The sequence below is a fragment of the Euleptes europaea genome, chromosome 18 (assembly GCF_029931775.1).
Source record: "Euleptes europaea isolate rEulEur1 chromosome 18, rEulEur1.hap1, whole genome shotgun sequence".
Classification (NCBI taxonomy): Eukaryota; Metazoa; Chordata; class Lepidosauria; order Squamata; family Sphaerodactylidae; genus Euleptes; species Euleptes europaea.
The window spans coordinates 18,835,204-18,850,028 of record NC_079329.1 but is presented as its reverse complement, the minus strand read 5'-3'; the positions used below and the strand labels follow the sequence as shown (position 1 = coordinate 18,850,028).

At 39.7% G+C, this 14,825-nt stretch overlaps 2 protein-coding genes across 2 annotated transcripts; one reads left to right on the top strand and one right to left on the bottom strand.

The window, feature by feature from the left end:
• Nucleotides 1-1,222: 1,222 nt before the first annotated feature.
• Nucleotides 1,223-2,179, bottom strand: LOC130490701 (olfactory receptor 5B21-like). The gene has a single exon (XM_056864512.1). It carries the CDS (start codon nucleotides 2,177-2,179, stop codon nucleotides 1,223-1,225), a length of 957 nt encoding a protein of 318 aa, XP_056720490.1.
• Nucleotides 2,180-13,355: 11,176 nt separating this feature from the next.
• On the top strand, nucleotides 13,356-14,297 carry LOC130490700 (olfactory receptor 11L1-like). The gene has a single exon (XM_056864510.1). It carries the CDS (start codon nucleotides 13,356-13,358, stop codon nucleotides 14,295-14,297), a length of 942 nt encoding a protein of 313 aa, XP_056720488.1.
• The last annotated feature ends 528 nt before the right edge of the window (nucleotides 14,298-14,825 follow it).

Sequence of the window (14,825 nt, the reverse complement as noted above, 5' to 3'; positions counted from 1 at the left end):
TCTGAGGTGGTATTGACAACACAGATATCATCTCATGCTGGGGAAGTTTCATTTGTGGCACTTGATCTGTGATATTAGGGTCAACAAAAATGGATTGAGGGTAAAACAGAGGCAAAAAGCAAAATTGATTTAGTTTCAGAGGAAAGCCATTTTGATCTGCAATAGAACAGCTAGATTTGAGTCCAGTACTGCCTTAAAGACCAGCAAGATTTTGGTGGTATATGCTTTTGAGATTCAAAGATATGCTTTTGGTATATGCTTTTGACATATACCCCCAAAATCTATTGTTAATGCCAATAAAGGTACTGTTTACTCTGTTTACCCCCAAAATCTTGTTGGTGTTATGTTGCTCCTTGACTTGAAGATGGGTATCACTGTAAGCAATTGTATGAGATGAAACACATCACAAATAAACGATTGATTAAATTGGGACCACAAAAAGCTCACCTGGACACTAATATTATTGTTATTGAAATAGCTAGAAACCCACTGAGGAAAGACCTGTTGACTAACATGGTAAGACACTGTGTAAATTGTGGGTTGGATCCTATGGGTTTGTTGTGGTAATACTAGCACTTTCCTCCAGTGCAAGGTGCATTTCCTTGATGCTTCTAGAAAAAGGGTTTTATAACACTTTTCTTTATGCTTCCTTCCTCAGTTAATTATCCCTTCCACTCTCTTTTATGCTTCTTTATGAGACGGCAATGGACCATTAATGATCCCAGAGGAATGATAGGGTGCTGACACTTTAATTTAAAGTCAAATGTTATTCCCCCCCCCAAACTGCTGTAATCAAGCACACTATAATAGCACATGACCAGAATTATAGTGACTCTTCTTTACGGATGATGTCATGTTGGTGGATAAGGCAAAAAGCTTACATGAATTTGGGGGAAGATTCATAAGCACATTTTCATTTGCTTACAATAATGCATACTCACACCAGTCATTCCCCACCTCCCCCAGGAGGGCCATGTCTCAACATCTCCTATGCTACAGTTCTGTTTTTACCAGCTGACTTTTTTACAGACCTTATTCTGCACACAAAAGATTATTTTGTATTGGTGACCTCAAACTGATTTTTTCATACATTAAAGCAAATTGTTTTGTTTTTGTTTTTAAACAGAAGGGCCTTTTATCAACATTTTGTGATACAGAATTCAACAAAGATCCTACTAACCATGTCTAAGGACTTCAATTCACCATGGCAGAACTTTGTGGACTATGTTTTTGCAAATAGCTGATCAATCTGTCTCCTCAGTGCCTTCTTTACTTCTTGGTTTCTCAGGCTGTAGATAAGTGGATTTATCATAGGAGTCAATACCGCATAAAAAACAGATAAGACTTTATTGAGGTCTCTCAGTGTGTCAGTATTGGGCAATATATAAACAATTGTTATTGTACCATAAAAAATGGTAACCACAATAAGATGAGAAGAGCAGGTTGAAAAAGCCTTTTGCCTGCCACTGGTGGATGGGATTCTCATAATGGTGGTTATAATACAACCATATGATATGAGGATCAATAAAAATGGAGGAAGGGTAAAAACAGAAGCGACAAGGTAAAGGAAGATTTTCAAAAGATGGGTATCACTGCAAGACAATTCGATGAGAGGAAAAACATCACAAAAGAAATGATTGATTTCATTGGGGCCACAAAAAGCTAACCTGGACACTAATATTATTGTTATAGAAATAGCTAGAAACCCACTGAGAAAAGAACTGCCAACTAACTGTACACAGAATTTTCCATTCATACGGTTTGTGTAATGCAAGGGCCAGCATATAGCTAAGTACCGGTCATAGGACATCACGGATAAGAGATAACACTCAACTGCCCCCAGAGATGCAAAAAAGTAATGCTGCACAAGGCAGAAGTTGAATGAAATGCTTCTGTCCCCAGTCAGAAGGCTGGCCAGAGTCTTTGGCAGGATGGTTGAACTATAGAAGATTTCCAGGCAGGAAAAATTCCCAAGGAATAAATACATTGGAGTGTGAAGATTCCTATCAGCTACAACAAGTATAACCATGAGAATGTTCCCAGCCAAGGTCACCATGTAGATAACCAGGAAGCATAAGAAGAGAAGAGTTTCAAGTTCTTGGATATTCCCGAACCCCACAAGGATGAACTCTGTAATATTTGTTTGCTTTTCTGTATCTGTGGTGTTTTGCTGAGGCATCTGCAGGGGAAATATATGTTGTGAATATCAAACATGCAATTACAAACTGAATAGTTTTTGTCATCAAAAAATGTCAACTCCACACCAGTACTTCGAGATTCAAACCAGGTTAGGACATTTGGTAGTCTTCTTATTTCACTGCAAACCAGGAGGCACAATTGTGCAATCCAGAAAGCTAATGGATAACATTCAAAGAAGTCCAAACTTGCGTCACTAAGGTCAACTGGTTCCATTAAATAATTGAGACCCACTAAATTCAATAATACTTAAGCGTACCTTGTATGTCTGTAAAGTGCCATCAAGTCACAGCTGATTTATAGTGACTTCTGGTGAGGTTTTCAAGGCAAGTGATTAAGCAGAGGTGGTTTGCCACTGCCTTTCTCTGCAGAGTCTTGATGTACCAACCCAGCTTAGCTTCTATGGAATACTATGCTGTGCTATACCATTCCACATCCCCAAGCAAACCTTGCACTCACTGAATATGCCCCAAATCTGCAAATCCACCCAAACGCTTCCTCTGCTCATTCAGGATTCTTATTACATTTTTATACTTCCTTTTCTCCAAGGAATTTAGGCTGCAATCTGAAGACTTTTGAGAAAATAAGTTCCATTGAAATGGGACTTGCTTTTGAGTAAACATGCTTAAGTTAAGTCTCTAAGTTAAGACTTAGAGAAAGAGTGGCTAGAACAGGGTCATATGCAGTGGAATCTTAAACAAAGTTATACCTTTCTAAGCCTAGTGATTTTATTAAACCAAGAAAGCTGTAACTCTCCTTAGGACTGCACTGTATGTGAGCTTCACAGGATCCTCACAGATCCACTTGCTATCACCAACCCAAACAAGCTGCCACAAGCATTATCCAATATGACAATATGGAAATCAAGATTTATTGCTATGGAAGTTAGGATATAAAATTTAAAATATTGATGTATTTAGGTTCAAATTGGAATGTAATCTCACAGGCACTTTCAGTTATTCACCATAAGTCCTTTATGGGAGAAAGGTGGGCCAAAAATGTCATAAACAAAAATGTCATAAACAACAAGGTCTAGTTCCCCATTACTCATTCTCCTACCTCTGCTATGGCTGTGCCTCAGATTCTTACAGAAGGAAGACGTATAGATGACGACGACAAATGGGGATGAAAGTATTGAAGAGCCATTGCCAACAGTTCAGTGAACAACTTGAATTACAAATATTGTCTATTAATCAAACATGCATTGAATGGTTTTCAGTCTTCTTAATAGGTGAGATCCAAACAGCTTTTTTATTCAGACCTGCCCATTTCCCCTTCTTATTACATCTCCCATCCAACATGGCTTTAATCTCTCTCTACCTCATATTGTTTCTTGTTAGTTTTAAGCAGATTACTAAAATATACAAATCTAGACCACATTTGAATGGATGTGAAAATCAATCACAAGTGCAGAACATTTTGCAACCGAATGAGTGTTAGGTCAACTATTACCTTCTAATAAAAGAGGTCACATCTCCATATGATCTATATTTTGAAGCAAAGGATTTTTTTTTAAAATCTAGCCTCAGAGAAATAGTTACATTTAAAAGTCACATGACTAGTCACATAAAAGTCACAGGTCTAGACTACCTGCACCACAGTCACATACTCTATCGAAGTATAGTATCTTAAGAGACATTCCCTGCAAAACTCTAGATGGTAAGGTATTTAGGCATGCCAACATGAAGGAGTTCCTATACTGATGAAAGGTCAAATATGAACAGTAGGTTCTATCTATGTAGGTCCCATAATCTTCAGCACAGGCTTTTTCACCAGTGGAAAAGCTGGTTGGATCCAACCAATTGGCTGTTACCCTCTTGCATGATAGTTTATGGATTCAGAAAGAGAACTAAGGAAGAGAAGATTAATCTGGAGCTATTATATTCAAGGGTGCCAGTGTCTCAGTAGAAACAAGGAGAAAGGAAATTAAACAGTACTCTGAGGACCCAACTAGACAGACCTGTAATCCCAGCAGAAAAGATAATGAGGAAGCAGAGGTAGGTTTTCTTTATATATATAGTATTAGCTTAGTTGGTTTCACTCAGAGAGCCAGTTAAATATTTAGCATCTTGAATTTGTAGAACTGCCAAAAAGTTCTTTAACAAATTAATTAAATGATAGATGAAAACATATTTGTTTATTAATTTAAACTGAAAACAAACAACCTTTTTAGGAGGACAACCAAAGTCCGGTATAACTGACCCCCCCCTTTTAAAAGCTACCAGCCCATTGAAAGGAGTGGGGGGGGGGAAACTATAATTAAGGACCAACCTAGCTGATCCTTTACTGGAACTATCCTAAACAGGTCTACTGAAATGAATGTCCCCTTTGATTCAATGGGGAGTAAGCATAAGTCAAGGAAAGTGTTCTTAGAATTGCAGTCTGTGTGTGTCACTAGGCATGCTCAGCCATTCCTGGAATGTGTAGTACACATCGTCCTACATGTGGTAGGACTGTCAACACGGAGAGAGAAAACTCTGTAGGATCTACAAAGTAGAGAACAAACAAAATAGATTTCTAGTATGTGTCATGGGAGCAAGTCTTTAGATTTCTGCCCTGCTCTTGTGTTTGAGGATAACATTTTACTGTTCTAAAACAGAGATAACATATGGGCTGAAATTTAAATGTTACAACCCAGTAGGCCAAAATCCAACAGGTAAGGCATCCCCCACGCTTTGCATTTCCATATCGGGAAGCTTCACTACATGAATTTCTGCCTGACCTCCCCTTTCCCATAAACACTGCTCTCCTGCATGGAATGAATCAAGTGAATATACTTGCCACCACTGTAATTACAAACCAAGCCAAACTGGACCCTTGGATGTACTGCTAATGGGTGGTAGCCATGCAAAGAATCATTCCCTGTAATATTAATGTTGTCTTCAAAGTTATTTCTTGCAGCATTTTTGAAGTCTAGTCCACAACAATGGGTTGATTCTTATGACTCTCTTTAATTCTTTCTCCAGTGAAGGAGGAAGTTTCTGTTAGTCTCTGTTGGAGGAAGACTTTACAGAAGGAGATGGCAGGATCCAGTCCAGTATTTATCGAAGATGTGATTGATTTGGGGTGCCAATAGTGTAGCAGAAAGGGATTGCATTAGTCCAAGCTTGTAGTATGCATGTATTCATAATGATTCCCCAGTACTGGATGAAAAATGATTAAGGAGGAGAACACTTCATTGGAATTAAGAACAAACTTACAGAGGTTGTTTGTGTATTTTATATGGTGTTTGGATGCAACCAGAAAAGGATTCAAATATAGTCTGGGAAAGAAACACATAATGATTGTGAGGATTTTAGTAGAAAATTTTAATTAAACAGAGTAATACTAAAATCAGTACTGATAGCAGATTGGTGACTGTACAAACAATAGTATGTGCTAGCTGTATCTCACAGTTTGTTATGCATGATGCAGAAGAAAATGATTTTATTAGTGGATTTCCAGTGCAATATCAGAAGAAGTCAGAGTGGCAGGGAAAATACAAAATACACAGTGCTATCCTTTGTAGCATTACTCCCATTAGTTTTATGGATTTAGACTGACACAACTTTTCAAAGGATTGCATGGTAATAATATAAAATTTAAGAATGATTGAGTCTAAATTTTATATGTAAAAAGCCATCAGAAAAAGAGTAAAAAGTTGTAAAGTATTTTGTAAATGGAAATAGAAATTAATAGCTGGGGGAAATGGCATAAAGTTGCCATCTATATATCTAATAGTGACATGTGGTCCTCATCTGTCGATACCTAAATCTGCAAATTGGGGCTACACCAATGCTAAACAGATTTTTCTGCAACCTTGGAGGAAAATCTGAAATGAGTGCAGAAGGCCACTCTGAGGAATGGCAGATGTGGGAGCCACTGTGGGCCTGTCTGCCACAGCAGAGAACTTGGAGAGCTGATCCAGGCCTGACCGGCACAGCAGAGGACTATGGGACCTGCACTGGGCTTGGAGTTGCTCCCAGGCACTACTGCTGCTGGGCTCTAAGTCTTGTGGGGGGCCCCACTTGTAGTTGTAACACTTCATCCTCTTGTTAGTAACACCGGTGTCTGTCTCTTGTTTTCATTGAAACAAAAGCATCTATCCAAAGTCCTTTTCAAAGATTCCTTCATTTCTTTGTTTCTCAGACTGTATATGAGGGGATTCACCATGGGGGTCAGAACTGTGTATGGGACCGAAAACACCTTTTTAAGATCTCTGAGTGTGCTGGTGTTTGGCAATATATACACAATCATTAGTGTTCCATAAAAAATGGTGACCACTATGAGGTGAGAGGAGCAAGTGGCAAATGCCTTTTTTCTGCCACTGGTGGATGAAATTCTCAAGATGGCAGAAATTATGCATACATAAGAAGTGATGGTCAATATGAATGGGGGTAGGATATCGAATGACCCAAAGACGAGAGCGGATAATATGATGTGGCTTGCGTCACTGCAGGAGAGTTGAAGCAATGGGCTGAAATCACAAAAGAAATGGTCAATTTCTTGGGGGCCACAAAATGATAACTTAGAAACCATTGATATAATAATAATTAATATGGATACTGCACATAGCCAAGATCCTCCTAGGAGGTACAGGATGACCCTGTCTTTCATAATAGTTGCATAATGAAGTGGTTTACATATTGCAACATACCTATCGAAAGACATCACCGAGAGTAGGTAGCATTCCACAATGACAAGGCAACCAAAGCAAAACAGTTGTGTGAAACAGCCTGAAACAGAAATGGATTTGTCCCCAGTTAGAAAACTTGCCAGCATCTTAGGCAGAATGGTTGAGCTGTAGCAGACCTCCAAGAAGGACAAATTCCCTAGGAAATAGTACATGGGAGTGTGAAGGTGCTGATCTGATACTACCAAGGTAACAATGAGGATGTTTCCTGTCATGGTGAGAATGTAGATCACTACAAACACCAGAAAAAGAAGAATCTGGAACTCTTCAACCTCTCCAAATCCCAACAGAATGAATCCTGAGATGTCTGTGTGATTCCATTGTTCAGAAGTGGCGATCTGCATCTGGGGAAAAAGTAAAAAGTAAAAATGTGGTGAAAAGTGTCGTCAAGCCACAGCTGACTTATGGCAATCCTTTAGGGTTTTCAAGGCAAGAGATGTTCAGAGGTGGTTTGCCATTGCCAGCCTCTGCATGGGGTGAGAGAGTTCTGAGAGAACTGTGACTGACCCAAGGTCACCCAGCAGGCTTCATGTGGTAGAATGGGGAACCTGGTTCTCCAGATTAGAGTTCTCCTCCCTTAACCACTACACCACGATGGCTCTCTTCTCAAAAGAGTATACAGCTATTGAATGAACCTAAGCAGTGATCTTTTAAACACAAGCAAGATAAATTGTGAAGTGCCCGTGGCGCAGAGCGGTAAGCTGCAGTACTGCAGTCAAAAGCTCTGCTCATGACCTGAGTTCAATCCTGTTGGGAGTCAGTTTCAGGTAGCCGGCTCAATGACTCAGCCTTCCATCCTTCCGAGCTTGCTGGGGGTAAAGGGAAGGTGACTGGGGAAGGCACTGGCAAACCACTCCATAAACATAGTCTGCCTAGTAAACGTTGGGACATGACATCACCCCATGGGTCAGGAATGACCTGGTGCTTGCACAGGGGACTACCTTTTCCTTTTAAGATAAATTGTACTCTTTGATACTTCAGGTGTATTCCAGCCTGAGCTCTGTGAAAGAATGATTAGATACATGCGTGACCAATGAAATAATTAGGATTACAGTTTGCTGAACAGCTTTCAAAAAGCCATTGAATTAACTTTGATAAGAAAAATCTTGATAATTTTAACTTTGTAAAATTATCTTTAAGAGCTATCCAAAACAGATCCATTCAGAATCCTAGTCAAGACTACTCAATAGGACTTACTCCCAGCAAAGTGTTCTTAAGATTGTGTTATCATTGTTAGAGCATCAAGACTCTTGGAGACACACCTGTATTCAACCAGAAGCTAGTCTGACTGTATTCCTTCTTTCAAGTTAGAGAAACTCTTTGGAAGCATCTTGACCTCAGATAAACTGGGTAATTTAAGTTTTTTTCTTCTTCCCAGTATTATCATTAGGAGTGGTGGCTTAGATCTGTATTTAGAGATTATAGTATGTAGTGTGAGCAGTTAAAAACAACAACACCTACAGACACTTAGCTAGGAATTATTGATTTTCAGGCCAGCAAATCTGGGACAAAAATTGAGAATGTGCCAAAAAAAATCCAGATTTTTTTGGGGGGACCTAGCTCCTTCCTGATTCATTGAGCCAATTACAGTACAGTGATAGCCTGAAACTGATATGAACATTGCTGCCTCATACCTCTGCAAAACTGCTATAACACTGCTGAAGCTCAATAATTTTGGCACAATGACTGTGTCTTCATGATAGTTGCTATAGCAACAGTATGACACAATAGATCTGCCTTAATTGAATTTCCTTCCATGTACATAAAGCTCTAAGCTGTTATATAATTGCTGATTCATGTTTTGTTTTGCTTTTTAAAGAAAGTCACACTCCTTTACACCACAGGAAATTCCCTTTAGTCTGAAAACATTGACTGATACTACTAAGAACATAAGAACAGCTATTCTGGATCAGACCAAGGCCCATCAAATCCAGCAGTCTGTTCACACAGTTGCCAACCTGGTGCCTCTAGGAAGCCCACAAACAAGACAACTGCAGTAGCATCCTGCCTGTGTTCTACAGCACCTAATATGATAGGCATGCTCCACTGATACTAGAGAGAATAGGTATGCATCATGATTAGTATTCATTTTGACTTGTAGCCATGGATAGCCCTATCCTCCGTAAACATGTCCATTCCCCTCTTAAAGCCTTCCAAGTTGGTAGCCAATCACCACATCCTACTGTTCATTTGAGGAGAATGCTGCAACTAGTCTCTACCTGAAAACCACAATCTAACATTGCAGTCCCAAGAAGAGTTCCAGCCCTCTAAGTCAATTAAGTCAGTGGCTTTAGAATACTTTACCCCTATTTAGGATTGCACTGCAAATGTTGCAAAACTGTTGTAAAAAGGCTGTGACTGGAATGAGCCATTCTGACAAAAAGCAGTCCTTTTTTTTAATAGTTTTTATTTATATAATTAAGAGGGTACAGGGGGAAAAAAGGGAAAGGGTAAACGTTATATTTATAAAAACAATACAGTATTATAAAACAGTTTCTGAATAAAACTTAATTACAGAATGTCATTTGTTTATTCTACTTATGTCAGGCTGATTTCTATTATCTGATAATCCAGATTTTGCTTAGCAATTAATTAAAGTAAGAAAGATAGTACCTAGCTTATTTTGGATGTTTAAATTAACGTACTTCGTTCAAATTAGCTACAATTCATATAAATATAAAAAGACGCCCACTTCTCCTCAAATTGCTCAGTAGATTCACTGGATTTAAAATTTAATTCGAAAGTCATTTTGGCCATACTTGCATATTCCAGGAGTTTTTCTTTCCAGTCTTCTATTTCGGGTGTATGAGTTTGTTTCCAGGTTCTTGCTAGCACCGTTCTGGCAGCGGTTGTTGCGTATTTAAAAACGTCATGGGATTTCAAAGGCAAGTTTGGCAGCACTATACTGAGTAGATAAAATTTGGGATCGAATGTAAACTTCATATCTAACATCAACTGTAGTTCTCGATGAATTCTTTTCCAATATAGTTGTAATTTTGGACATGTCCACCAAACATGAAAGTAGGAACCGTCTGTCACTTGACATTTCCAGCATGCGCCTTTTTTCCCTGGAGTAGTCATCTGGGAAAGCATATTAGGAGTCAAATACCATCTGTAAAAAGTTTTATACCAATTTTCTTTCACTTCTTGGCAAACAGTGTATTTCATTTCCGAAGTACAAAGTTTTTCCCGTAAGTCCATATTGATCATTTCTCCAAAATTTTGCATCCACTTTATCATATTTATTTTCACTTGTTCTTCTTCTGTATCGTATTTCAAGAGGAGCTTATAATTTTTCCCTAGTACGTGCGAATCATTTTTAGATATTAACTGCTCAAATTCTGTTAATTCGCGAAAGCCTCTTACACAGAATGGCAGAATAGACATCTCTCTCCAATTTTGGTGATATTGGCACATGGTACTTCTTGAAGCTTGAGGAAAGCTCTGAAATGGGGATTTTACCGGAAGCCCATTGCGTCTGATATTTATTCCATGCTCTTTTGGACTTTACCATTCTGGATAGTCTATTATTGTAAACTTGACTTATTCTTGTACACACTTTTTTGTATTCTCATTGTGTATTAACTTACCTTGCTCAGTATTTATATCCTTTGGATACCTTTGCAGTGAGGTTCTTTTTCCTCTGAATACAATTGTTTGCATATTGCTTATATGTGCTTTATTGAGCTTTCAACAAGTGCATAACTTTGATTTCTCATTCTCCTATTTTGTACTTGGAGCCCGATTTTGAATACTAAGTACCTGGAGGTTGGCAACCCTACCTCCACAGTATTTGTAAACTGAAGGCTCTGCATCTCTAAAATGGCAACATCCCAGTAGTGGAGTTCAAGAAGATTCAGAACGATAGAGATCAGTTCACCTGGAGAAAATGGCCACTTTGGCAATTGGACTCTACGGCATTGAAGTCCCTCCCATCCCCAAACCCTCTCCTCAGACTCCACCCCAAAAAACTCCAGGTATTTCCCAACCCGGGGTTGGCAACCCTACAAATAAAAGGCAACCATAGTTAGGCTAGGCTGCCTAGTGCAGCCCGTCCTGTAAATATGTTTGCATAGTTAATAATTATGACATAGATCAGCTTTATAAATAAATAAGTTAAACCCATGCTGTGGTCTTGGGTCCTTATTTGAGGTGATAAGGCAATCATTTCCCAATAACAGACCATGGCTGTCACATCCATCTGACTCAGAGGCCCACTGGAAAAGGCCGGTCTTATTTTTTTTCTCTCTCTCTCTTGCATTCAATAATCTCAGTGAGCAGATAATCTCCCTCAAGAATTGGGTGTTGTCTTCTCCATGTTCGCTTCCCACAGAGAATTTGCAGGGTTGTTAGCAGACGAGGCTGCTTATATAACCCCTAACAATACACTTCTTGTGAGCATTTTGCTCCAACGTTTTGTGGAGTAATGACAAAACAAAGCACCGGATGTCAAGGATATAAGGTAAGCACAACTGAAACTTCTTAATCAATCTTTTCTTTCATTTTTTTACAGCTTGCCTTCATCACTGAGATTTAACAGAGATTATAGCGCACAGAACAAAAATAAATGTAATCATCCAATGGATAATGTAATCAGTCTAGGAATGCAAAATTGAATGATAATATGAGCAATATGACACTGCTCTCGTCAGCATAGTGCAATCAATGTAGAGTGTAGGATTACAAAGGTACAAGGCAATGCACTACCCACTTCCCATTTCAAGATGCTCCAAACCAGGCAAACAATATGGTCTGGTACTTAAGGTAAAGGTAAAGGTCCCCTGTGCAAGCACCGGGTCATTCCTGAACCATGGGGTGACATCACATCCTGACGTTTCCAAGGCAGACTTTGTTTGCGGGGTGGTTTGCCAGTGCCATCCCCAGTCATCTTTACCCCCTTTACCCCCAGCAAGCTGGGTAGTCGTTTGACCAACCTCGGAAGGATGGAAGGCTGAGTCAACCTTGAGCCGGCTACCTTAAACCGACTTCCGTCGAGATCGAACTCAGGTCTTGAGCAGAGCTTTTGACTGCAGTACTGCAGCTTAACACTCTGCGCCACGGGGCTCCTGTCTGGTACTTAGAGTGTCTCTAATCCTACTCTGTTATAAACCTATGAGCATGAACTTGGGCAACTCACCCTCCATTCAATCTCTCTCTCTCTCTCTCTCTCTCTCTCTCTCTCTCTCTCTCTCTCTCCCTCCCTCCGTCTCTGAGAGAGATGGGGGAAGACTCTCTATCTGGCACACATTTTGTCCCAAGAGCAGATGCTGCTGTGTTAGCCCTTGGCAAAGAAAAGACTGGTGTGACACCATCAGGATCAGCAAACTTATTAGAGCATGAGCCCATGTTGTCCGATGCAGTGGAACGTAGTGATGCCATGAGTTCTGAGCTCCGATGAATAGCAAAGCCTAATTGGTCTCCTTTAGACTGTCTCGAGTTCTGAGAGCAGAAATGTTCAGAACACAGAGTTAAAATCCTTCTAATGCTGGGATGTGTCATTTCAGTGGTTGGACGGTTCTCCAGATAATAGTCCTCCTCCCCCAGAGGGGATATATCAAGGAAGCAGCTCCAGCTTTGCCTTCATCTTGACATACTTTTCAATGTATGGCGAGGACCTTTAAAAAAATAAAAAGCATAGGGAAATTCAAACATATAGCTCTTCACCTAAAGATAGAAATGGTGGAAGAGCCCTACAAAAGTACTAGTAATGTTCTTGTCTGATCTGAAGCAAACTAGAAATAAACTAATGTCCTGTTAAAATTTGATTGTTTTTTGGTATGGTTTGGCATCATTTATGTTTAGCAGCTAGGGCTTGTAGAGATGTATTTTTTTCCTCTGGAAGATGTGATGGAATTCAGGGCATGGGATAGCTCATTATCATGGAAGCGATAAGCATGGTTACACTCTTCTAAGCCTATTGAAGTCAATGTAATAATTAGGGTTGCCAGGTCCCTCTTTACCACGGCGGGAGGTTTTTGGGGCAGAGATTGAGGAGGGCAGGGTTTGGGGAGGAGAGGGACTTCAATGCCACAGAGTCCAATTGCCAAAGAGGCCATTTTCTCCAGGTGAACTGATCTCTATCTGCTGGAGATCAGTTGTAATGGCAGGCGATCTCCAGCTAGTACATAGAGATTGGCAACCTTAGTAATAATGTAATAAGGTGTAGGTGAAACAGCTAGAATGTCAAAGTAGGAATAGCATCTCTTCCTGAAAGGAATAGCATCTCTTCCTGAAACAACAATTGAATGTTCAAAGATGCATTGACCAGGCAACTAAGTGACCGGTTGGAGAAAACAGTTCTTCTTCCTCTCCTTCTGCATGCAAACGAACCTATTCCTACCTCCTATCAGATAAAGGGTTGGATCTACCCATGCAAGACCTCTTGCACAATTGCTAATCTTTCAATGTTTTAAATTAAAATTATGTGTGCATTATATAAAATCTAATACTTTCCTGATATAATATTCTGTTTCAGATGGACCTGAACATGAATTTGGAAGAAGGAAACCAAACAACCCCTAAAGAATTCATCCTCCTAGACTTCAATATCAAGGATCAACAGATTCTACTTTTTATCTTGTTTCTACCTATCTACTTTGCAACAATGGTGGGGAACATCCTCATTGTTGTTCTTGTGCTCATTCATCAGCACCTTCACACCCCCATGTACTTCTTCCTGGGGAATCTGTCCGTTTTGGAGACCTGCTACAGCTCAACCATTATGCCGAGAATGCTGATCAGATTTCTAAGTGGGAATCACAGCATTTCTGTAAATGGGTGCTTTGCCCAACTGTATTTCTTTGCATTTCTTGCAGCCACTGAATGTTACTTTCTAGCAGTCATGTCTTATGACCGTTATTTGGCAATATGCAGACCACTGCATTATGCAATGCTCATGAACCACAGAATTTGCATCCTCTTGATTGCTGCTTCCTGGATATTTGGAGCAGTGAAAATTGGTATTGTAGTGTTTTTGGTGTCTCGGTTGTCTTTCTGTGGACACAACAAAATTAATCATTTCTTCTGCGATTTCATCCCATTGATAAGACTCTCTTGCGATGATACCTATTTAGTGGAAATTACTCTACTGATATTCTCCTTCATAGGCACTCTGCTCCCACTATTCATAATTATAATATCTTATGTTTGCATCATTAAGAGCATCTTAAAAATCCCATCCACTGTTGGGAAACAAAAGGCCTTCTCCACTTGCTCCTCCCACCTCATTGTGGTGTCCTGCTTTTATGGGTCTTTGATGATTGTTTATGTATTACCGAACATCAGCTCACTGAGTGAGGTGAAGAAATTGTTCTCGCTGTTCTACACACTTCTCACCCCTCTGGTCAATCCACTCATATACAGTTTGAGGAACAAAGAAGTCAAGGAAGCAATGCGGAAATCTTTCCAGATTCACCATATGAGACCGTGAAATGGAGGTAGGAAAATAATTTAGGCCCCTTTCAAACTGTCCTTATAATCCATTTAAGAAGCCAGTTGCTAACAGTTTTTTGGTATAATTTCAGATACAGCCATTTTGGCTCCTGGCTGCTAATGGATTTTTGTAACCTTTTCAGACAATGGCACTTGTGTCCTGTCAGCATCCAAGGGTTAAACCATTATAAATAAAAACTGCTTTCACCCTCCTCCTCCATAGAAAAACATGGTAAAGTTTACAATGCTTTTCGGTGGAGGAAGGAATCCCCTTTGGGACCCCATAAAATTGGACCCCTCTGAACAAAACTTTATCAAACATTGCAGCTACACTGTGACTCTACCTCGAAAACCCCCAGGGAGAATTAAAAAAAATACTTACTTTTCATAGTTTGTAATGGCCCCTTCCTCACCAAAGAATTGTGGGAAAACTCAGTTTCCCATGAATGCTTGCAATGGGCTTTAGTTGTGCAGGCCGATTGCAAGCATTCATGGGAAACTGAGTTTCCCCACGATTCTTTGATGA